The sequence below is a fragment of the Pipistrellus kuhlii genome, unplaced genomic scaffold, assembly GCF_014108245.1.
Source record: "Pipistrellus kuhlii isolate mPipKuh1 unplaced genomic scaffold, mPipKuh1.p scaffold_m20_p_2, whole genome shotgun sequence".
NCBI lineage: Eukaryota > Metazoa > Chordata > Mammalia > Chiroptera > Vespertilionidae > Pipistrellus > Pipistrellus kuhlii.
In genome coordinates, this window is record NW_023425515.1 from 164,118,533 (window position 1) to 164,143,045 (window position 24,513).

A 24,513-nucleotide genomic window follows, 5' to 3' on the forward strand; every position below is an offset into this window, starting at 1 on the left:
CTGCCCAGTACACTGAACCTATACAGAATAAGTTAATGGACTCCTTTCCTCTCTTCCACTTAGGGAGGGGCCAACACCCTAGCAGGAGATCAATGAGAGGGAGGAGAGGGAGGGCTGGGTAATTACAATAATTCCCTGGCTACTTCCTTGCAAAGTTTGCCTTGGTCTGGTCATGAACCTCCTGTGAAGGTTACTGCCCTTTCAAAATCGATTGGTGAACAGGACTCTTTTTCCCAGTTTCTGTCATCTTTCCTCCCTCTTCCCAACCCAATCAGGTCAAGTGACGTTTCCAACTCAGGTACTTCTTAAACAATTTTTGTCTTCCTTTATATCCCGCCCACATTTGAAATTAGTCCCTTTATACAATACATAAGCCTTTGTCTAATTACCCTAATCTGAGTGTGTGATCTGATTTCTATTGAGACTTCCCATTGATAAAGCATGGATGCAAGATGAAGGATAAAGAAAACAAAAACAAAAGACCCAGGCACAGGGAGCAGCATAATAGCAAAGACACATGGAAAATATTGAATTTTCTGTTTAATTCCATTTATTGGTGAAGGAAAGATTGCTAAATCGAATGTTCAGTTCTTAGTCCTAATCTTACTAGATGTATCCGCAGCATTTAACCAGTTAATCAATCGCTCTCCTTCTTGGGGCAAATGTGTCACATGGCCTCTAGAATACTTCACTCTTTTTGTTCTTGTCCTTCCTCTGGCTACTCTTTTTCAGTCTCTTCTTCTGATTCCCTCTCATTTCCCTGATGTCTTCACTTCCTTGTTGCTGAATGTTGGAGTCCCAAGGACTGTCCTTGGTTCTCTCATCTGTCTACATCAATTCTCCATCATCATCCAGGTACCATGGCTTTAAATACTAGGTATGCTGTCCACTCCCAAATTTATATCTCTGGCCTCGACTTCTCCTCCAAGTCCAGACTCATAGAGCCAACCTAAGCAGAGATAGGGACTAAGTCTAGAGCCAGCTCCTAGAGCTATTATATTTTCATGAATTTTTCTAGCCTCTTGCTAAAAGCAGCCAATACTAAAGAGTAAATTATGTGAACTTAAAATTAAATAAATTATTGAAAACAGAGGTAATATTAAAAACTCATCACTTTCTAATTATTGTACTATATTTTATTTTCTACGTTCTTAGGGTTATTAACATCTATTCTAGCTGTAAGAAAGTAATGAAAAAATATTAACAATGCAGATTAGATTTGGAGTGTATTGGGTCTGTCGCTATTGCATTGTGAATAAGATTTTAAAAAACTGAGGAGCTCTAGGTGGTTTGGCTCAGTGGATAGAACGTCAGTCTGTGATTGAAGGGTGCCAGATTCAATTCCCACACATGCCCAGGTTGCAGGCTTGATCCCCAGTAGGGAGCGTGCAGGAAGCAGCCGGTCAATGATTCTCTCTCATCATTGATGTTTCTATCTCTCTCTCTCCATCTCCCTGTCTCTCATATTAAAAAAAGAAGAGCCGAAACCGGTTTGGCTCAGTGGATAGAGCGTCAGACTGTGGACTGAAAGGTCCCAGGTTCCATTCCAGTCAAGGGCATGTACCTTGGTTGCGGGCACATCCCCAGTAGGGGGTGTGCAAGAGGCAGCTGATCGATGATTCTCTCTCATTGATGTTTCTAACTATCTATATCCCTCTCTCTTCCTCTCTGTAAAAAATCAATAAAATATATTTTTTTTAAAAAGGAGAAGAAATGTCATTCTCCTGCTTAACACTCTTCAATGGCTTCCCATCTCACTCAGAGTACAAGAAAATGTCTTTACAATGGCTTATAAGACCCCACATTATCTATTCCCCATTCCATAACTTCTCTGATGCCATCTCTTGCTACTCTTTCCTTCATTCACTCCATTTCAACCTCTTTGCTTTTCTCCAAACACATCATGCATGCTCCTGCCTCAGGGACTTTGTGCTAGCTGTTTCCGCTATCTTCTTCCACTATCCCCCATTGTTTGCTCTCTTTCTTCCGGTCTTTGCTCAAATGACACTCTTTCAGTAAGACTTCCTGATCATTTGAACTAAAGTTGCAATCCCTCCCCACCTCATCACCACGTTCTCTAGCCCTCTCCCCTACTTATCACCTACTGTACTATATGTTTCATACAACAAATATCAGTTATTATCCTCCCCCCCAACTAGAATGTAAATTCAGGAATTTTTGTCAGTCTTATTATCAACATATTCCTAGACCTTAAAATAATGTCTTGCACTAGTACATAGCAGGTGCTCAACAATCTGTTGAATCAACAAAATATTCATGAGCATTCTAAATGCCCATAAAAAGCTTCTTTGAGCTTATTATGAGAAAGAGAATTATGGGGGATCCAGAAGTGAGCCCTCTCCCCTTCCAGGTGCTCATCTGAGAACCGTGCGCGTTTGTCTGTGCCTGTGGAACCCTCACTCGTGTGGATGGACCACCTGGGAATAGCTGCACTCTTTCAGAAACAACTAAAATTCATAGAGGACTAGAAATAAAACGGCAAAATAGACACTGTGGGCTAAAATCAACAGCATCTCATGTCAGACGCTAGCGTAGACGAGTAATAAAAGCAGAACAGATGATTCAGATATAAACCTGCCTGCCCCCAAGGAGCTCACAGCCTGGTGGCCATGGTAACAGACAACTACACTCATATAATCAGCCCACTAACAGGAACACGTACTAGGCACAAAGGCAACAGAGAGGAGGGAGTGATTAAGGGTAGTAGCAGAGGGGGGTGATATCTGAGCTGAGTTTGAAGCGTGAATAAGGGAAGGAGAGAAGGGCCCAGAAGAAAGATTTACAAATGAGAAATATTTTACTGGTTTTTTCCTGCTTGGTAGAAATGCCTACGTATCTGGATTTTGACAGGAAATAGCTCAGCCAAGCTTGCGAAACTCCAAGTTGTGTGGAGCAGAATTTGAGAAGCCCAGGTTATGGGTTCATGCAGGGAAAGGCTGAGTGAAAGGGGCAGAGCAGGAAGGGAGACCACCAGCTTCACAGGGCAAAGTAGAGAAGACAGGACCATTTGACACCCTTGGACCCACCAAAGGCTCACGGCTCCAACAGAGAAGGGGTGGAAAGGGCGGGGACACGTTACTTCTGCCTTGGCCATTGTCTGGAGCAGGCTTTTCCCTGCTTTCCATCTCTCCTGATAGTGGTGTATGCTCCTGAGGAGAGGGGCCTCCTGGAGAGTGCAGAAAGTCCCCATGTTCTGACTCTAAAAGCCTGGGTTCGAGTCTTTTTTTTTTTTTTTTTAATATATTTTATTGATATTTTACAGAGAGGAGGAAGGGAGAGAGATAGAGAGCTAGAAACGTCGATGAGAGAGAAACATCGACCAGCTGCCTCTTGCACACCCCCTACTGGGGATGTGCCCGCAACCATGCCCTTGACCGGAATAGAACTTGGGACCTTTCAGTCTGCAGACCGAAGCTCTACCACTGAGCCAAACCAGTTTCGGCTAGAGTCTTATTAACTGTATAACCTTATGCCCAATTTTAAAAGCCTTGGTCTCCACAGCCTAGAGAGTAAAATCCAAGTTCTTGGACGGGGCACTCAAGACCTTTCTCCATCTGGCCCCTGATGTTGCAACTTCCTCTCTCCCCTACCCTCTCTCACCCCAACCAACCAAGCACTTCTCCTGAGCTCCGTGCTTTCACAGACACCGCTCCCTCAGGCTCACATCTCGGCCCCACTCCCCCATTCCCAAACTGGGGAATCCCCAATCCTCTTTTCAGACACAACTCTGATCCGCTCCAGGAGGCTTGCCCTGACTGCTAGGTTAGCAACGCCTCTGGGCCTCAGCACTCCCGATCTTCCTCTGCCTGGCATCTGGAGCACATCTGCTCTTGCCCCTTCCTCTCTGCTCTCTACTGAACCGTCAGGGGGATCTTTCTATAACACAGGACTGCCTGCTCTTCCCCACTTAAAAAAAGAAAAGGAAAGGAAAGAACAGGAAAGAAAAGAAAAAGAATCATTTCTTACTGTAAAGACCATAACCTCTACTATGGCCTACCAGGTTCTCTGTGACCTCACCCCTGTCTGCTCTACACCTTCTCCTCCCACCCTTCGCTCTCTCTCTGCTCCAGCCAAATCCAGCCTCTTTTGTTTCAAAATGCACCATGTTTCTCTCTCCTCAGGATCTCTACACTTTAACCTGGCTAATTTCTACTCGTTTATATATATATATATATAAATAAAATATATTTTATTGATTTTTTTTACAGAGAGAAAGGGAGAGGGATAGATGATAGAGAAACATTAATCAGCTGCCCCCTGCACACCTCCCACTGGGGATGCGCCCGCAACCAAGGTACATGCCCCTGACTGGAATCGAACCTGGGACCTCTCAGCCCGCAGGCCGAGGCTCCATCCACTGAGCCAGGCTGGTTAGGGCTCTACTCATTCGTTAGAGCTTAGCTCGAACGTCCCTTCTTCTGAGAAGCTCTCCTCGAGCCTTGCCCCACCCCCACGCTCAAGGCTAGTTCAGGTGGTACTTACCACAACAGTAATTTTAGAGCTACTTATGAATTATTTAATACCTGTGACCCCCATGGGCAGCAACCACGCTGTCTTGTTCATCACTGCATACGAGGCACCTACAGCAGAACCTGGTGTGGAGCAGAGGCTCAGGAAGGATTTGTTCCATGGCAGGAGGCTTGCTTAGCCCTTACTGCATTACACAAAGTCCCGTTTACCTGGCTCCTCTCCTGGGAGCCCCTGAGCTCCTGGAGATCGAGTAGTATAAGCACCCAGCTCCACACCTGGCACTTAGTGGGGCTCAGGAGGAGTTTCTGAGTGTGGGAGTCACTGTGATATGCTGCCCAGATGCCCAGTTAGTGAAGAGCGAGGGCACCAGTGCTGTCAGGAGAAAGCCTGTACCTGTCAGTCCCTTCAGGGGCGGGGCCCCTTTGGCTCCCGTCACACCTCTTCCCAGACGGCCCCCTATCCAGTGACGGATGCAGGCAGGGATATAAAAGCCTGGCCAGGGGAGTTTACCCGGGGACCTCTCTGACGGGCCACTCTAGCGTGAGTCCCCGTGGAGTCAGCCAAAACTGACCTCCGGCCTTCACGGAGCTCTGGACTCTGCCCACTTCCTGATCCAGCCTCTCCCTTCCACGGGTGTTGATCCCAGGGTGTTTCCTCATAAACATCCTGCACTGTAATGCCATCCCTGAATCCGCTTTCCAGGATCCCAACCTGCAACAGGCCCTCCATCTTCCCTTCCTCCTTGCCATCCCTTTCCGGAACCATTCATTCATTCATTCATTCATCACTGCATGCTTCGAGGCGCCACCCAGCTGGCAAAGTGTTTCACACCCATTTTTCTATATCTCCCATGTTTCCTGCCCACCTGCTACCAGTAGGAGGCTAGCTCCACTGAACAGATGGAGAAACTGAAGCCCAGAAAGGTGGCGGCATCACAAGTCTATGGGCCCATACGCTGATTAGAAGCTAAGGCTCAGATCCAGATGTTGCTCCCTTTCCCTACCGAGTCTGCATTCTACAAAAGGGGCAGAACCACCTCCGTGACCTGAATTCTGCTCTCAATGTTTTGTTTTGTTTTTTAATATATATTTTATTGATTTTCTACAGAGAGGAAGGATGAGGGATAGCGAGCTAGAAATATCGATGAGAGAGAATCATCGATCAGCTGCCTCTTGCACCCCCACCCCCAACCCCACTGGGGATGTGCCCGCAACCAACGTACATGCCCCCTGACCGGAATCGAACCTGGGACCTTCCAGTCCGCAGACCGAAGCTCTATCCACTGAGCCAAACCGGTTTCGGCTGGTCTCAATGTTTGAAACCCTGGAATCACGGCTTTGGAGGCTTGGGGGTCTAATGCTTCCCTAGTAAGGAGGAAAACAGACCCAGGGCCCGTCTCTCCAGAAGGAAAGCAAGAAGGGGGCGCGTCCTGCCTGCCGGGGGAGCGGTGGCCACGGAGCCGCCTCCTCCCGCCCCCAGGCCGGGTCCCCCCACCCCCTCCTCCACCTCGGACCGAGCCATGGAGGCTGCGCTGGCGGCGGCGTGGCTGCTGCTGGCGGCCGCGGCCTGCGCGCAGCGGGAGCAGGACTTCTATGACTTCCAGGCGGTGAACATCCGGGGCAAGCTGGTGTCGCTGGAGAAGTACCGGGGTTCGGTGAGTGCGCGCCCGGGGCCTGATGGGGGCGCCCGCCGCCCCCCCGAGTCCTGCGGGGTGTGGCTCCGGGGCCTGGGGCTGCCCCGCGTCACCGCCGGGCTCCCAGCCCCCACCCCGCTGCTCCGCGGGCGCCGGCGCCCCAGATCCCGCTCAGGGTCCGCTACGTGGCAAGGCCCTGGCGCGCAGTGAAACCCGAAACTCTCTTCTCAACCTTCCTAAGGCCGCAACCCTGTGATACAGTTCCTCCCGGAGCAGGCTCTGGTTTCCCTGCCAGCGGGTCCGGACCCCTCCCAGGGGCTGGATGCCCCCTCCCCAGCCCTCCCGCTCAGCCTTTGTCGCGCAAGAATGGAAAAAGGAGCCGTGGCATCCTCCCACGGCCTTTGTCTCTGCCATCCCCAGCTCCTGCGTCTGCCACTGGGAGAGCTGGTCGGAGTGCAAGGAGGACTTTGTGGAAATGCATGTGCAGGGCGGAGGGCGTGCGCGGGGACCTGAGGCAGATCCTCCCCAGGGAGGACGCGAAGGCCAGAGAGGGAGATAGAGTTGTGCAGGTCACACAGCACTAGGAAAGCACGCAGAGCCTGGAGGAGAAAGGTCCATCCACCCTTGGTCTACTCTCGGCAGACTTCCTAAGATGGCACAGCTCAGGGTGAAATAGAAGAATCGTCCAAAGCTAACTGCTACCTCCTGACCAGGAGGGCATCTTAGCTCTGAGCGGACTTCAGAGAGGAAGCATGTAGGGTGAGTCTGAAACAAGAGTGAAACAAAGGCAGAGAACTGTCTGTGTCGAGGCTCCCAAGCAAACAGCAGGAAGCGCGGAGGAGAGGCGGTGACTTCAAGCAGTGGTGCTGAAAGCAGTACTAGTATAAAGCACGAGGCTGAGCGTGGTGGGAGATGGGGCTGCAGAGGATGGGGAGGCACCGAGAGGGGCCTGAGCACTATAGTCAGAGGCCCAGGTGGCGCACTGGGTGGAATGTAGAGCCCTCCACTTCTCAAGTGAGGCTGTGGGGCGGGAAGGCTGGGAGTGGGTCTCTAATGGACAAGTGGGCCATTGTCCAGATTCGGATGGACTCTACAAAAATGGTCGCCAGCGTTCTTCTCCAGGAAGCAAGGCCATCTTTAGTGAAGAAAGTACCCTCTAAGCCACATGTGTCAAACACAAGGCCCGCGGGCCAAATCCGTCCCTCCAGGCCTTGCAATGTGGCCCGCACCACACTGTCATCACTGCACTCCGCTGCGTTTCCATCACAATGACAGTTTATGACTGTTCAGTAAACCATTCGGCCCGCGATTTAGGCTGGATTTTAGATTTTGGCCCCTTCTCTGATTGAGTTCGACACCCCTACGTCTAAGCCTTTAAGTTTGGCTCAGTGGATAGAATGTCAGCCTATGGACTGAGGGGTCCTCGGTTCCATTCCAGTCAAGGGCACATGCCCGGGTTTTGGGCTTGATCCCCAGTGGGGGACTTGCAGAAGGCAGCCGATGCATGATTCTCTCTCATCATAAATGTTTCCGTCTCTCCCTCTCCCTACCTCTCTGAAATCAATAAAAATATATTTTAAAAATAATAATACTAAAAAAATAAAGTCTAGGGCCAGTAATCCCGATGTGTTGTCTCAAACGAGATGACAGTGCGGAAGCACTCGGTAGGGAGCTCTGTGCCTGTGTTTGGTGGGCCCCAGCGGGAGCTTCATCCGGAGCTCAGAGCAAAGAGCCAATAAGAGCCGAACCGGTTCCCACTCAGGCCTCTCCTTCCCTCGAGGGCACCAGGACACAGAGCCCCAAGGTGCCCTGGACCAGCTCTGCTCCTCATTAATTCCTTATTTCTTATTGAGCACCCGCTGTCAACTAAGGACGAGGCGAGCCCTGGGGATGCAGGGGTGAACAAAACAGACAAGTTTCCACTTTCATAGAGTTTATAGGAGGTAAAGAGGAGAGAGGAAATAAAAAAAGGGAACAGAAAAGTGGCAACTCCTAGGAGTAATAAGTGCGATGACAAGAATAGAGCAAAGTCTATTTGTCTTTAGAAATAATAAGGCATCCAGGATGTGAGGAACAGAAATCCTGGAGAGAGAAAAATGACTCAGAGAAGTAATGTCAGGACTCAGAGTGTTTTAATATTCTATCTAGGTCATTGGTAAATGCATGGGAGAGAGAGGCCAAGAAATCAATCAGAAAGAAATTGGAAGGGGGAAAAAAAAAGTCAGCTACTAAGTGATAGAATTAGAATTTGAACCCAGGCAGTCCAGCTCTGGAGTTAATGCCTTTAAACACCAGATATAGAGGAAATCAGCAATAGTCAGTCCAGGAAAGCTGTGAATGATGCTGAGTTAACCGCAAACTAGGTCTAACACTTGGGCAATATTGTCATTTATTCAGTTGCAAATAGTTTTTAGCTCATTATGTATATTTTTTAATTGAAAACAAAAAATTCCTGGCTCCCACTACATGCTTGGAACTGGGTCCAGCCCTGGAGAGAGAGCCATGAGCAAGTCTATGCCCTCAGGCTAACTGGGAAGACAGGCATTTAGACTGGCATTGAGTATGAATGAGTGGGTAACCATTTGGGAAAGTGCTTGCCTGTAGAGTGAAGTTATGTACTTGTAGGCCTGAGTGGTGTGTGGTGTGTGGTGTGTGTGTGTGTGTGTGTGTGTGAATGGTGTGTTTGTTTGCTTGTGTATTTGAATGTGTCTGTCTGTCTGTACCACTTTAATGATAAGCATTTTGGTTTCAGGCATGGAACTGGAAGCAGGACTTCCTTCTTCCGAAAGAGTGGATAGAAACACATTATGAAGATTTAAAATAAGCACTTTAAAAAAAAAATCTTTATTGATTAAGTATTACATATGTCTCATCCCCCCCCTCCCCATTGGCCTCTCCCTGGCCACTCCCATCCCCCCCCTTAACCCCCCAGCACATGTCCTCACCCCCCTGGTGTCTGTGTCCATTGGTTATGCTCATATGCACGCATATAAGTCCTTTGGTTGATCTCCACCCCACCCCCCTCCCCTGCCTTCCCTCTGAGGTTTGATGGTCTGTTTGTGCTTCTCTGTCTCTGGATCTATTTTTGTTCATCGGTTTATGTTGTTCATTATATTCCACAAATGAGTGAGATCTTGTGATTTTTATCTTTCTCTGATTGGCTTATTTCGCTTAGCATAATGCTCTCCGGATCCATCCATGCTGTTGCAAATGGTAGGAGTTCCTTCTTTTCTTACAGCAGCATAGTATTTCATTGTGTAGATGTAACACAGTTTTTTAATCCACTCATCTGCTAATGGGCACTTAGGCTGTTTCCAAATCTTCGCTATTGTAAATTGTGTTGCTATGAACATAGGGGTGCAAATATCCTTTCTGATTGGTGTTTCTGGGAATATATTCCTACAAATGGAATTATTGGGTCAAACGAAAGTTCCATTTTTAATTTTTTGAGGAAACTCCATACTGTCTTCCACAGTGTCTGTACCAGTCTGCATTCCCACCAGCAGTGCATGAGGGTTCCTTTTTCTCCGCATCCTCGCCAGCACTTGTCATTTGTTGATTTGTTGATGATAGTCATTATGATTGGTGTGAGATTATACCTCATTGTTGTTTTGATTTGCATCTCTCGGACGATTAGTGACTTTGAGCATGTTTTCATATGTCTTTTGCCTTCGTATGTCCTCTTTTAAAAAGTGTCTATTTAGGTCCTTTGCCCATTTTTTTATTTTATTGGATTGTTTATCTTCCATTTGTTAAGTTGTATGAGTTCTCTGTAAATGTTGGAGATTAAACTCTTTTTAAAAAAAATATATTTTTTATTGATTTTATACAGAGAGGAAGGGAGAGAGATAGAGAGTTAGAAACATCGATGAGAGAGAGTCATTGATCAGCTGCCTCTTGCACATCCCCTACTGGAGATAGGCCCACAACCAAGGTACATGCCCTTGACCGGAATCGAACCTGGGACCCTTCCGTCCCCAAGCCGACGCTCTATCCATTGAGCCAAACCGGTCCCGGCTAAACTCTTATCGGAGATAACATTGGTAAATATGTTCTCCCATGCAGTGGGATTTCTTGTTTTGTTAATGGTTTCTTTTGCTGTGCAGAAGCTTTCTTACAATAAGCACTTTTCCCTGCCCAGGGAATCCAGCAGAGAAGAAAGAGGAAGACCTCTCACTAGGGAAGGAAGTTCAGGATCCCAGTTTCTCACTACCACAGGCAGACTATGACAAATGCTGATGCAAATGGGGGAGGTTCTAAGAGCCTGGGCCCCAGGGAGTGGGTTATTCCTCATCTGATGGAGGCAGGGTGAAGGAGTCACAGCTCAGTGATTCTCAACTGAGGTAATTCTGCTACCGAGGGGACATTTAGCAAAGTGTGGAGACATTTTCAATTGTCAATAGTAGGCTTCTAGCCCGGTTGGCATGATTCAGTGGTTGAGCCTTAACCTGCAAACCAGGAGGTCATGGTTTGATTCCCGGTCAGGGCACATGCCCAGGTTACAGGCTCCATCCCATGGGGGGGGGGGGGTAGGGGTGCAGGAGGCAGCCAATAAATGATTCTCTCTCATCATTGATGTTTCTATCTCTCTTTCTCTATCCCTTCCTCTCTGAAAAAACAAACAAAAAAACAACAACAACAACTAGACATCTACTGGGTAAAGGCCAGGGATACTGCTAAACATCTTATAATGAACAGAATTGTACCTTCACAACAAAGAATGCCCAGTCCAAAATGTCTAACCTGAGCAGTTTATGCCTATGCATGTCTAATGCCCCAGGCTGCCCCTGGGAGATGTCCCCCTTTATGGAGCCAGCCTGTATAACTCTGGCTCTTCTAAAAAGGTGGCCAGAGAGATAGGGCTGGGCAGCCCAGACACGAGGTAATATTTTAAATCGTTCAATAATACATAACCAAAAGCTAAGAACATGGCATTGGTGCCAGAATTCTAGGTGCAGTATTATAGTCAGGTTCCATCAGCCAGCTTTAGATTTATCACATAAGGGTGCTAAATAAATGTATAAGCTAATTAATTAATAAATTTATATAAGTAAGTTAATTTGTTATAAAGCGATAATATATTTAAAGGTGAGTCTAGTGATAGGAGTAAGTGGAAGTGGTGTTTGTTTACTGGAGGGAAAGGGACAAAAAGGGATTGTCCTGGGGATCTTGGTGTCCTTTTATCTAGAAAACCCACTGGAGCCAAAACCGGTTTGGCTCAGTGGATAGAGCGTCGGTCTGCAGACTGAAAGGTCGCAGGTTCGATTCTGGTCAAGGGCATGTACCTTGGTTGCAGCACATCCCCGGTAGGGGGTGTGCAGGAGGCAGCTGATGGATATTTCTAGCTCTCTATCCCTCTCCCTCTCTCTCTGTAAAAAATCAATAAAATATATTTTAAAAAAAGAAAAAAGAAAACCCCCTTGTGCTGGTGATTGCATACGTGTGAACATTTACTTATTCATTCAGCAGGCACTTTCTGAGACTTTCCCGTACGTCAGGCCCTGGGGTGAAGTGGACTTAGCTCCTGCTCTCAGTGGATTCACATCCCAAAGGGAGATGACGCCTACTAGGGTACAGGCCGCTGCAGGGATGCGTGCTGGCTGACCGAGCCAGAACCTGAACCCAGGTCTCCCTTTCCACTCTCCCACATCACCTCTGGGCGTAAGCGCCCCCGTGTGCGTGTCTCTCTGATAGTGCTGTGTGTTTGTGGGCACGTGTGATGTGTGCTAATGTATCTTTGTATCGCGGGGTGTGGCATACCCGTTTGTGACTGTTGTGTGCTTATTCTCAGGGATGTTCATGTAGTGCATGCACCCACACCTGTAAGCTCCGCGAGTTTGACTTCATTTGTGCCTCGGTGCACGTGCTTGTGAATACGGGAGAACACGGCACTCACATTTACATGTGTACATTGTGTTCCTGTGCGCATGAGAGAAAGAGTTAGCTGTAGGGAGGGGAGGAGTCACGCAGGCGGGCATGTCGGGAACGTGCAAGTGCACGCCTCTCCATGGGGCTGTGCACGTCTGTGTTGTGTCTCTGCCGCACAGGTGTCCCTGGTGGTGAACGTGGCCAGCGAGTGTGGCTTCACAGAGGAGCACTACCGGGCCCTGCAGCAGCTTCAGCGGGACCTGGGGCCCCACCACTTCAACGTGCTTGCCTTCCCCTGCAACCAGTTCGGCCAGCAGGAGCCCGACAGCAACAAGGAGATCGAGAGTTTTGCCCGCCGCACCTACAGCGTCTCTTTCCCCATGTTTAGCAAGGTCGCAGTGACTGGCACTGGTGCCCATCCCGCCTTCAAGTACCTGGCCCGTGAGTCCTGATCCTTCCCTCGCCTTCTCTCAGTGGGCTGAGGCCGTGGCCCCCTGGGCAGCAGAAGCCACTGGCTGACCGGGTGGCCTGGGGCCCTTTCAAATGGGTTGATGGTCTGTTCCAGCACTGATCTTTGAGGATGAGTTTCAGGGGTATTCCTGCCTGAGAATATCTTCACTCTGCTACCTTTCACCATCCTCCCTCCCCACCAGCCACCTTGCAGACAGCTCTGGGATCCTGTTTTCATAAGCAGGGCCCTCAGATTTTAGCCAATGTGACTTTGTTGGACTGAGGCTGGAGAAAGTGAGGAGCAGACAGGAAGGGATGCCGCCTGCCTGGGGAAGGCTGACAGGCATTTCCTGTCCGGAGTCAGAGTCAAAGTCTATCGGCCACGGGAGAGAAACCTGCGCTGAAGCACCAGATCTCCATATTTAGAACTAGATCCCTTCCCCAGCCCCAGAAGCCTCAGGGTTGCAGAATGGGGTCATGAGCCATGCTGGTCATGATGGTCCTGTTTCCTCCCTGGGGCCCCTCTCCTGGATTTGCCTTCTCCCACTCCCTGCTTCCGGTTGCCTTTGTATCCTTCCCCATTCTCCCCCCCACCACCACCACCACCCTTTCACCTGGAGAAGCCAATGAGAAACAACAGGGAAGCACACAAAAGGCCCCTTACTGAGACTGGTTGGAATTTTGCTCTGTAGGTCAATCCTAATATTTACTTTTCCTCCCCCTGTGTGTTTTTATTAGTTCCTTCCCAGTTTAGCATGGTTATAGATCAAACCTGGCCCTGCTTTGGAGGCACCTGGGGAGCTCTTAAAAATGCATTAGCCTGAAACCTAATGAAGCAGAGCCCAAGAATCTGTTTGTTTTATGCACCCCTCACCACCACTACCACCACCACCACCACCGTGATTCAGACGCAACCAGTCCATGAACATTTGGAAACCATTTAGATTTCATTAGAGAATAGGCGGTAGACTGTTCAATAGTTTGAGATCATTAATAAAAGAAGAACGAATACTGCCTTATTAAACACATCACAGAATCCCAGAGCAGCAGTTCTCAGCTTTGACACCACATTAGCATATCCGGAGAGCTTTTGAAAAAGACTGATGCCTGCATCTTACCCCTAGAGATTCTGATGTAGATGGCTTAGGGAGGCGGACCAGGCATCAGGATGTTTAAAACTCTACCGTTCATTCTAATGAACAGAACCACTGGTTCCAGGGAAGGATGGACAGTGAACGTGGAATTCCAGGGGAGGGTACCCAGGGAAGCACACTCTGCTCTCCTTCTTCCTTTTGTTCTAGAAACTTCTGGAAAGGAGCCCACTTGGAACTTCTGGAAGTACCTCGTGGCCCCAGATGGAAAGGTGGTAGGGGCTTGGGACCCAACCGTGTCGGTGGAGGAGATCAGACCCCAGGTCATGGCACTTGTGAGGAAACTCATCCTGAAGAAGCGAGAAGACTTATAACCACTTTCCCTCCTCTCCCACTGACCCTCCCTTCTGCCCCCTCACCTTCCATGGAAACCAAAGCAAATTCAAACGGTGCTTCAAAGGAAGAGACTATGACTCTTCTTCGTCACTCCTACCCCATCACTCCTGTGGGGGGAGGGTTCTAGTATTTCGATCATTGGAATCTTAGATCAACCTCTAGGAACTCCTGGCCCATGACAGCTCTTGACCAATGAATCACCAGCCAGTAAGAACTTCCAGTCCATGAAAACATGTGGCAAATGGAAGTATATTGAGCAATTATCTCCTGTCTATTAAGAACTCGATAAAACGGGCCGATTCCTACCTCACAGGGCTGTTGTGAGGATTAATGAATGAGCTATGAATGTGCCTAGAGCAGTGACACCTCAAGAGGAGGCGTTTAATAAATGTGTTTTTTTTGCATATAAACCAAAATGTAACTTGTGATTAATGAAAACTTGCACCCAATATGAATTTCCAGCCAATGAGAATCCAAGCCAAACATTTATTTGTTGTCATTGTTTTCCTCTGTATTATTATTATTATTATTATTATTTTAAAAATATATTTTACTGATTTTTTTACAGAGAGGAAGGGAGAGGGATAGGGAGTTAGAAACTTTGAGAAAGAAACATCGATCAGCTGCCTCCTGCACGCCCTCTACTGGGGATGTGCCTGTAACCAAGGTACATGCCCTTGACTGGAATCGAACCTGGAACCCTTCAGCCCGCAGGCCTACACTCTATCCACTGAGCCAAACCGGTTAGGGCCTGTATTATTTTTTAACTACATAAGTAATTTAAATTCATTGTAAAATAAAGCAGGATGTCATGGTAAAATGAAAATGTACCCCTAATTTTCTATACTCCCACTCCCTGGAGGTAAACATTGCTAGTGATTTGGTACAAAGTCTTCTAAGCTTTTTTTTTTTTTTTTTTTTTTTTTTTATCAAGCCAATCATTAGGACTCAATAGAATTCACCGACCAAAAGTACCTAAAACAACCAATAGTCAAAAGATATGACTAGATAATTCACAGAATATAGATGGATAATAAGGATATGAAAAGATAGTCAACTTCATTCAAGTTAGAAGGATTTTTAAAATGATCCTACCCATTGTTAAGGATGTAGAAAAATGGGAATTTGTATAAACTATTGTTGGGACAATAAACTGGCACAAGTTTTTGGAGGGTGATTTAGCATATCTTTAAAAACAAAGTGTTCATGGCTTAGTAGACAGAGCGTTGGCCTGAGGACCAAAGGGTTCCGGTTTCGATTCTGGTCAAGGATACGTACCTAGATTGCAGGCTCCTCCCCACTCCAGCCCAGGTCCTGGTCAGGGCTCATGCAGGAGGCAACAAATCCATGTTTCTCTCTGTCTTTCCCTCTCTCTTCCACTGTCTAAAAAAAGAAAAAGAAAAAAGAAAACAATGGAAAAATATCCTCGGATGAGAATTAACGACAAAAATAAAACCAACCAAACAAACAAAAAGTGTTCATACCCTTTGATCCATTATTTCTCCTTTCAGAAGGTTCCCAAACTACGCAAATATACACTGAGTGGCCAGATTATTGTGATCTCTGAATGCATAATAACCTGGCCACTCAGTGTATATCCTATATAATAAAAGGCTAATATGCAAATTGTCCCCTTGATCAGGAGTTGGACCAGCACGCAGGCCAGCCAACCACCCATGTCCCCTCCCCCTGGTCAACCTGGCTGGACCCCACCCATGCACAAATTCATGCACCGGGCCTCTAATACACACACACACACACACACACACACACACACACACACTGAGAGGCAGGATTATTATGCATTCAGAGATCATAATAATCTGGCCACTCAGAGTATATGTACAATAGTATGTTCATAATAATGAAAATTGAAAGTAACTCTTGTGCCCATCACAACTTATTACCAACCCATAAATTATGATACAAATCTAAATGATACAATAATATAGTTATTAAAATTAATGAATTAGATTTCTATATGCTATCATAAAAGTATTCCAAAAGTGAAAAAAGGGCAAGTTGTAAAACAGAATGAACATATTCACACACAAAGAAATCCATTATAAAGTATAATATTTTTATTACAAAATTGCAATGTTAAGTGAGAGTGAGAGTGAGAGAAAGGGGAGGAATAATGGTGATTGCCCATGAAGGGGTAAGTTGGGATAACAGGAGTCATTCACTTTCTTTGTTAAGTATTACTATAATGTTTGAATTTTGTATGTAAAATATATTTTTTACTTTTATAAAACATTAGGGGCCTAGTGCATGAATTCATGCACTAGGAACTGTGGGCCTCGAGGCTGCGGTGGGCACAGAGGCGGGTCTTAGCCTTTCCAACTGTGGCCCCTGGTCCCCTGTCTGCCCGAAGCCCCGCTCCGGCTGATCCTGCTTGCACCTGCTGATGGCGCAGAGTGATTGAGACAGGCGCCAGCAGCAGCTACTGTCAGTGGGTGTGAGCAGTAGCTGCTTCCCCAATCGCTCCTCAGAAGCAGGGGGAGATGGAGAAGCCCTCAGGGGCAGTGGGGGCTGGCAGCCACTGCTCGCACTGGTGCTGGGTGCTGGCAGCGGGTGTGAGCAGCAGCTGCGGCACTGACAGCAGGTGTGAGTACCTGGTGGAACCATGGCACAAGGAAGCAAAGAATTTTCAGTAACCACCTGAGGCTCGCCAGTGCCCCACCTTGGTCTGGTGCCCTACTCTTCTTCTCAACCATCCCGCCCTGGCCGACACCCACCATGTTCTGCGCTCTGCCATGTTCTGTGCGTGTCCCCTGGTTGTCAGCACATGTCATAGCGACTGGTTGTTTGGTTGTTCCGCCTATTTGCATCTTAGGGTTTTATATAGAGGGATAAAAAGAGGCAGCTAAAAATGGAGGTGATGGGCAACATCACTGATTGATAATTCATTGGCCAGTAAGAATTTCATATCTACTTCTCCCAAGGATCCCTCTTCTAAAAGTAGCAGATTCAGATTCAGGTTCTGGCTATGCCCCTGACTCACAGACTGAGCAAATTGTTCCCTGTCTTCTCTCCTCAGTTTTCCCATTGGACAATGAAAGGTTTGAACTGTGCTTATAGTTCTCATAGTCTCCCTTAATAGTCCTCAAAAGCTGCCCTGAGTAAATGAAGGCTCTCTGAATTGACCATAGCCCCTCTACAGTGGCCTCCAGACTTACCCTTATACATCCTGCTCTGCGATCCAGCTCGGCATATAGTCATTGTGGGTACGCACACACATATACAATGAAACCCAGTTATCAGACATTTTGGTGATGGACACCTCAGAACCACATTCTCAATGGACATGTCTCTTACTTTATCCTTCTTGACCTCTCAGCCATATTTGACATCCTTCTCCCTGACACATTCTCTTCCCTTAGTTTTCATGCCACTGTCATCTCTTGGTTTCCTCTGAGTGTTCCTTTCTTCTCAGTGTCAGTTGATGTTTCTTCCTCTGCCCTCTGCTTCCCTGTTGTTCTTCGTTGGGGTTCCAGGTCCCTTTTCTCACTTCACATACTCTTCTGCAGCTCTCTCATTTCCCCCCCCCCCCTCATGATTTTGACCACCATCTATGCCCTGGACTCAAATCTCTCTACCTTGGACTGATATCAACCTGCCTACAGGGCATGTCTACCGACACTTCAGTTCAACTTAACAACCTAGAGCTAAACTCACCAGCTTTTCCTTCTACCCAGCCTTCAGTTCAACTTAACAACCTAGAGCTAAACTCACCAGCTTTTCCTTCTACCCAGCCTTCAGTTCAACTTAACAACCTAGAGCTAAACTCACCAGCTTTTCCTTCTACCCAGCCTTTGCAAACCCTCGAAGCCTTTCCTCTGACACACCACTCAGTTCACTCACCACACTCTGTTCTCCTTGTTTAAGCAACTGCCTGTTTTCTCTCTTTAGCATGCTGCCTGGCCCTTAGCAAATTAAATGTGATTAGCTGGCAAACATTTTGAGAAAACAGCTCCTTGCTGTTCCCTGAACTAAATCCTATCTGAAAACCAAAGACAAACAATTTCTCCATAAGTTTAGAGTCCAGCTGAAGATTTTACAGTCTCAAGTAGACCTTCATTCCTAGAGGCCTTATCAGCTTTCTACTGTTTCCAAACCCCCTCCAATGTGCAAGAATCCCCTAGGGAAAATCTCACTTTAAATCCTTTTCAACTATTACCTTAAGTCACCAGTTAACCAGCATATGCTAACAAATTAGTTTTAAATTAATCCCTCAGTTCTCAGCCAGCATTTGAGTAGTTAATATTTGATTTTCTTCTAACACTTTACTTTTAAGCAAAAATACTTTATTTGTTAGGTTATATATTAGCACTCAGTAATGTGGACGAAAAAGGGCAGGTCATGCTAGGTAGTCATACCCCAGACCTATAACTTCTTTAGTGAAAGGTTTTTAAGCAAACTGCCGATTGTTCTCGAAGTTCGATTGCATCGAAGTTCACACATCTGTGAAATGCGGAAGTAATGCTTCTCAAAGGTGTAATCACCCTTAAGAAAGCAGATAATTTTGTAATCTAATCCCTTCCTCACTTTCTACCTCCTTCGTGTAATCTTACTTAAATTACCTCATTAATTCCAAATGCATTTTTAAAAACTGCAAGCTGTTTTATATATTTTGTCAGTTTGGCTCAAATAAATACATAAAATTCTCTACAGGTTTGCACTTTTCTTACATCGACAGTAGTTTAGCTACTTGACAAGCCTTCATTATTAATCTATATTTTATTTGTCCTCTTAAATCTCATTACTTATTCCTTCGCAATTAGCAAGCCAGAGACCACCGGTTAGGAGTTTGAAAAGGGGGTGATTTCTGGCTGTGGATATGGTAAGGGCCTCTGCTTTTGCTGAGCTCTCCTTCCATGCCCCTCTCCCCCAGCCTCCCAATGATTCATTCTCTTTCAACATCCCTGATCCCAGGTCCTCAGAGAAAGGGAGGTACCATCTTCCTCTCTTATTTACTTCTCTAATTTGAGCTAGAGAGTGGAGGGACGAGAGTGTGACTATGAGGGAACTTCCTGGAAAAGTATGGTTGGAAGAAACATCCATTCATCAACAAGTATTTCTTGAGCTCTGCTATGTGTCAGGTTCTGCTCTAGGTTTTAGGGATATATCGATATCAGAGGACAAAACGCACATTTCCAGCTGTCATGATTCTTAGAGGATAGTGGGAGAGACAAACATTAATCAAATCATTACACCAATTATTATAGAATTACAAGTACCAGGAAGAAACACAAGGAGCCATGAGCATGTTTAAAAGTGGCACTGGAGCCCTGGTCAGTTTGGCTCAGTGGATAGAGCGTCAGCCTGTGGACTGAGGGGTCCTGGGTTCGATTCCGGTCAAGGGCATGTACCTTGGTTGTGGGCACAACCCCAGTAGGGGTGTGCAAGAGGCAGCTGATCGATATTTCTCTCTCATTGATGTTTCTAACTCTCTCCTTCCTCTCTGTAAAAAATCAATAAAATATATATTTTTAAAAAGTGACACAGGAGCCTTAGCTGGTTTTGCTCAGTGGTTAAAGCATTGCCCAAATGAATAAAAGGTCCCGGATTTGATTCCTGGTCAAAGGCACATATCTGGGTTGAACATTTGATCCCTGGCTCAGGAGGCAGACAATTGATGTATCTCTCTCACATCAATGTTTCTCTCTCTCCCTCCTTCCCTTCCTTCTACTCTCTCTAAACATCGATAGGAAAAAAAAAATCCTCTGTTGAGGATTAATAACAACAAAAAGTGGCACTGGACCTATTCTGGAGTTTAAGGATTCTCTGAGGATTGACTTTATGCTGAGAGCCGAAATTTTAACAAGAATAAAGAAATGGGAAGGTCCTAAGTAGGTGTACCAGTAGCAGATCCTGCAAAGGCCCTAAAGAAGGAAACACTGGATTGGATGGAGCCAGTGGTACCTGGAGCTAAGGGGTAAAGACAAGGGTGAGAGGTAAGCAGGGATCAGGTCACTCAGGACCTTGTGGAATGAAGTAAGAAATGCTGCAATGAACATAGGCTCGGGTGGTGAACACGCAATGCATTACATGGATGATGTATTATAGAAATGTACACTCGAAACCTATAAAACTTTATTAGCCAATGTCATCTCACTGAACTTAATAAAATTTGTTTTTTTAAAAAAGAAATGATAGTGACCTGACCTAGCATGACAGAGCCTGTCTTCAGTCCCAAATCTTAAGGACGGAAATAAACTGGGGCCAGAGGCAGACATTGAATTACTGATAGAAGCAGGCAGCTCTAGGGTCTGCCTAGAGGGTTGGTCACCATGGAGACACCTTTGGAAAGCAGACAGAGCTAAACTCTCCCAGACCTATCAGGGCCAGCCTGAGGGTGGATGGAGGAGATTGCTGAGGCCTGGGTCCCTACAACTCTCCCAGCTGCTTGCATAGCTTCCTGGACCCCACCCAGAATGATGATATTGCAGGGGGTCAAAAGGCCACCTTTCAAAACAGAAACGCTGCCATGGGGTGCAGCCCCCTTTCGGTAGCACCTTTCCCTTTCTCCTCCCCCCTCCCCTCCCACAGGTACATTCCTTTGCCTTTCCCTCTCCTAAGCTTCAGGAACTCTTCTTTTGCTTCTGGAACTGTTTCCTCAGCCTGTGCAGCCCAGCTGGCTCATTTCTACTCCCTCTGTAACTCTGGGGGGGGGAGGGGATTGATCTTTTACAGAGAAAGAGAGAGAACAACGTGTTGTTCCACTTATTTATGCATTTATTGGTTGATTCTGGTATGTGCCCTGGCCTCGCACTGAACCTGCAACCCTGGCATATCAGAGACAGTGCTCTAACCAACTGAGCAACTTGGCCAGGGCTCTGTAACTCTCTTTTTATAATTTGGGGAAAAAATAAAAATAAAAATAAGAAATGCTGCCTTGAGTGTGACAAAACCTCTGCAGCTTCCTCTTCTCCCCACATCTCCTTTAGTCTCTACATCTTAGCCCTCACCTGACTTTTACCACTTTGTGTCAGAGTAGAGAAGGGCAACTACCACAGGAACCCAAAGAAAACACCTTCTCAAATAAAGCGGATGCTTCTTCCTATCCCATGTAGAAGTTGAACCTTTCCTCTGCTCCATGAATTAGGGGCCCAGGCTTACAGCTCTGGCACCCTTCAGATGTTGAAAACACCTGCATGATCCAAGATGGACTACCTCAGTCCTGTTCCTCTCAGGGGACGACATCACACAATACAGATCAGAAGCCTTAATCGCATAGCTGTACACAGACATAAGGATCACTGAGAAATAAAGATTTTTTTTTATGCTGTATGGCCATGTGCCCAGATGAAAACGGGGGTGGGGGGTTCCATTAACATAGAAGAAGAGGAAAACAGATGTTGGGGAACAGGGGCAAATAGCCATCTCTGGCCCACATCTTTTTTTAAAAAAATGTATCTTGTTAATTTTTTACAGAGAGGAAGGGAGAGGGATAGAGAGTTAGAAACATCTATGAGAGAGATCAGCTGCCTCCTGCACACCCCCACACTGGGGATGTGCCCACAACCAAGATACATGCCCTTGTCCAGAATCAAACCTGGGACCCTTCAGTCCACAGGCTGACGCTCTATCCACTGAGCCACACTGGTTAGGGCTCTGACCCACATCTTAACATCTTTCAAAGCTCTCCCCCTTTCCTACTTCTTTTTTTTTTTTTTAAATATATATATAATATATTTTATTGATTTTTCACATAGAAGAAGGAAGAGGGATAAAGAGAAACATTGATCAGCTGCTTCATGCACACCGCCTACTGGAGATGTGCCTGCAACCAAGGTACATGCTCTTGACGGGAATCAAACCTGAGACCCTTCAATCCACAAGCCGATGCTCTATCCACTGAGCCAAATCAGCCAGGGCTTTTCCTACTTCTTGCTACCATTATTCAAACTGATATTTGTGATAATATGGGACATATTAAGAAATTATTCCTTGTTTACCCCGAAATTCAAATTTAATTAGCCATCCTGTATCTTTTCTGGCAACCCTAATACCATGCAGGAGCGAGTTGAACTAGGTAGCTTCTAGGATCTTTTCAACTCTAGAAAACAGATTTTAATTCTTCCGATTTGCCTTGTTCCTCTCAATGAAAGCCGACATTCTTCTAAGACTTAAAGTAGAAGAGCTGAGAACAATAGTTAACAGGCTAATCAACAAGACTACCTTATTAGCTGTGTGACTTTGAGACAATCACTTAACCTCCCTGAACCTTCATGGGTTCATCTAGCCAATAAAAGTAAACCCAGATTTTACTCGGTAAGTGCTGGGCACTGTGCTAGACACTGTTTATGTGTTCTCTCACCTGGAATATTCAGACAAACTAAGTTATAAGGGGGCACTTTGTAAGTGCAAATGGGCTATCACAAATATGTAATAGTATTAGCATTAGTGTAATGCCTGTCTGCGGTTGATTTCATGACCCGTTGGGGAAAAGAGCTTCCCTAGCTTGGCCATATTGTGGAGGAAAAACACAGTAACTCTCAGAGGGTAGAGCAGTGGGTCTTAATTAAAGGTGACTTAGCTCACCAGGGGACATTTGGCAATATCTAAAGACATTTTTGGCTGTCACAGTGGGCTGTGGGTACTATTGGCATCTAATGGGTTAAGGCCAGGGAGGCTGATAAATACCCCGCAAAGCATAGGACTGTCCCTTACAATTAATAATTATCTGGCTCAAAATATCAATAGGTTGCAAATAGATTTATATCCCAGTGTTGCCGCTTAGCAGCTGAGTGACTCATGGACAAAGCATTTTACCTCTCTGGGCCTCAATGTCCTCTTCTGAGAGGGACATCGGAAATATTAATAATACCTCATAGTCCTATTGTGCTGATTAAATGACAGAACACCCATAAAGCACCACCATGCTTGATATATAGTAAATACTCATTAAATAATACCGTGTTTCCCTGAAAATAAGACATCCTCTGAAAATAAGACCTAGCGCATGGAAAGATAAGACATCCCCTGAAAATAAGACCTAGCGCAACTTTCGGAGAAAAAATTAATATAAGACACTGTCTTATTTTCGGGGAAGCAGGGTAGTAGCTCTTGTGGTTATTTGGGTATTACTATCCCCACTTAAAGGATAGAAAATGGAGGCTCAAGGGAAACAGACTTGCTTAAGGTCAAGAGAAAAAGTAGTTCTAGTCATGGTTTGACAAAATTAATAGAGTCTTCTGCGGCACATGGCATGATATTGTATATAAAGAACCCTAAAGATTCCACCAAAAAAATTACTAGAACTGATAAATAAATTCAGTAAAGTAGCAGGTTGAAAATAAATATCCAGAAATCTGTCACATTTTTATACACCAATAATGAGCTATCAAAAAGGGAAACCAAGAAAACAATACTATTTACAATTGCATCCCCCAAAATGAAATGCCTAGGGATAAGTTTAACCAAGAATGTAAAAGACCTGTACTCAGAAAATTGTAAGACACTGAAGAAATTGAAGAAGATACAAATATGTGGCAGCATACACTAAGTTCATAGATAGAAAGAATTAACATCATTAAAATGTCCATACTACCCAAAGCAATCTAGATTCAACATAATTCCTATCAAGATACCAAAAGCATATTTCACAGAACTAGAACAAATTTTCCAAAAATTTATATGGAACCACAAAAGATCCCAAATAGCCACAGTGATCTTGAGAAAGAAAAACAGAGTTAGATGAATCATGCTACCTGATATCAAATTATACTACAAGGCCATAGTAATCAAAATAGCATGGTACTGGCATAAAAACAGACATATAGATCAATGGAACAAAACATAGAAAGCCCAGAAATAAACCCACACCTTTATGGTTAATATTTGATGAAGGAGGCAAAAACATACAATGGGGTAAAGATAGTCTATTCAATAAATGGTGTTGGAAAAATTGAACAGACACTTGCAAAAAATTAAACTAGACCATTCCCTTACACCACACACAAGAATAAACTCAATGCCGAAGCCAGTTTGGCTCAGTGGATAGAGCGTCGGTCTGTGGACTGAAAGGTCCCAGGTTCGATTCCGGTCAAGGGCATGTACATTGGTTGTGGGCATATCCCCAGTAGGGGGTGTGCAAGAGGCAGCTGGCCGATGTTTCTCTCTCATCGACGTTTCTAACTCTCTATCTCTCTCTCTTCCTCTCTGTAAAAAATCAATAAAATATATTATATTTAAAAAATAAATAAATAAATAAATAAATTAAAAAAAAGAATAAACTCAAAATGGATGAAAGATTTAAATGTTAATTTCAAAACCATAAAAATCCTAGAAGAAAACATAGGCAGTAAAATCTTGGGCATTTATTGTAGCAATATTTTTTCTTTTTCTTTTTTAAGCATGGATTTTTAAAAATTGATTTTAGACAGAGAGAGAGAGAGAAACATCAATGAGAGAGAAACGTTGATCAGCTTCCTCCTAAACCTTTCTCTCCCACCTAACAACTCCCCCCCACACTGGGGATCGAGCCCACAACTCCGGCATGTGTTCTGACTGGGAATCGAACCAATGACCTCTTGGTGCATGGGATGATACTCAACCCACTGAGCCATACTGGCTGGG

General features: G+C 45.6%; 1 protein-coding gene across 1 annotated transcript; it reads left to right on the plus strand.

Annotated features, from left to right (window-relative positions):
* The first annotated feature begins 5,969 nt into the window (after positions 1 to 5,969).
* On the plus strand, positions 5,970 to 14,339 carry GPX7 (glutathione peroxidase 7). The gene is made up of 3 exons (XM_036447289.2): positions 5,970 to 6,145; positions 12,172 to 12,433; positions 13,744 to 14,339. The coding sequence occupies exons 1-3, from the start codon at positions 6,011 to 6,013 to the stop codon at positions 13,905 to 13,907; spliced, it is 561 nt and encodes a 186-aa protein (XP_036303182.1). The 5' UTR covers positions 5,970 to 6,010; the 3' UTR covers positions 13,908 to 14,339.
* Positions 14,340 to 24,513: the final 10,174 nt, after the last annotated feature.

What these genes read in the sequence shown, in the direction of transcription:
- GPX7 (XM_036447289.2), top strand. Translation starts at nt 6,011, where the DNA reads ATGGAGGCTGCGCTGGCGGCGGCGTGGCTGCTGCTGGCGGCCGCGGCC. An exon ending in TGGAGAAGTACCGGGGTTCG is followed by an intron (nt 6,146 to 12,171) that starts GTGAGTGCGCGC and finishes TCTGCCGCACAG; the next exon opens with GTGTCCCTGGTGGTGAACGT. An exon ending in CGCCTTCAAGTACCTGGCCC is followed by an intron (nt 12,434 to 13,743) that starts GTGAGTCCTGAT and finishes CTTTTGTTCTAG; the next exon opens with AAACTTCTGGAAAGGAGCCC.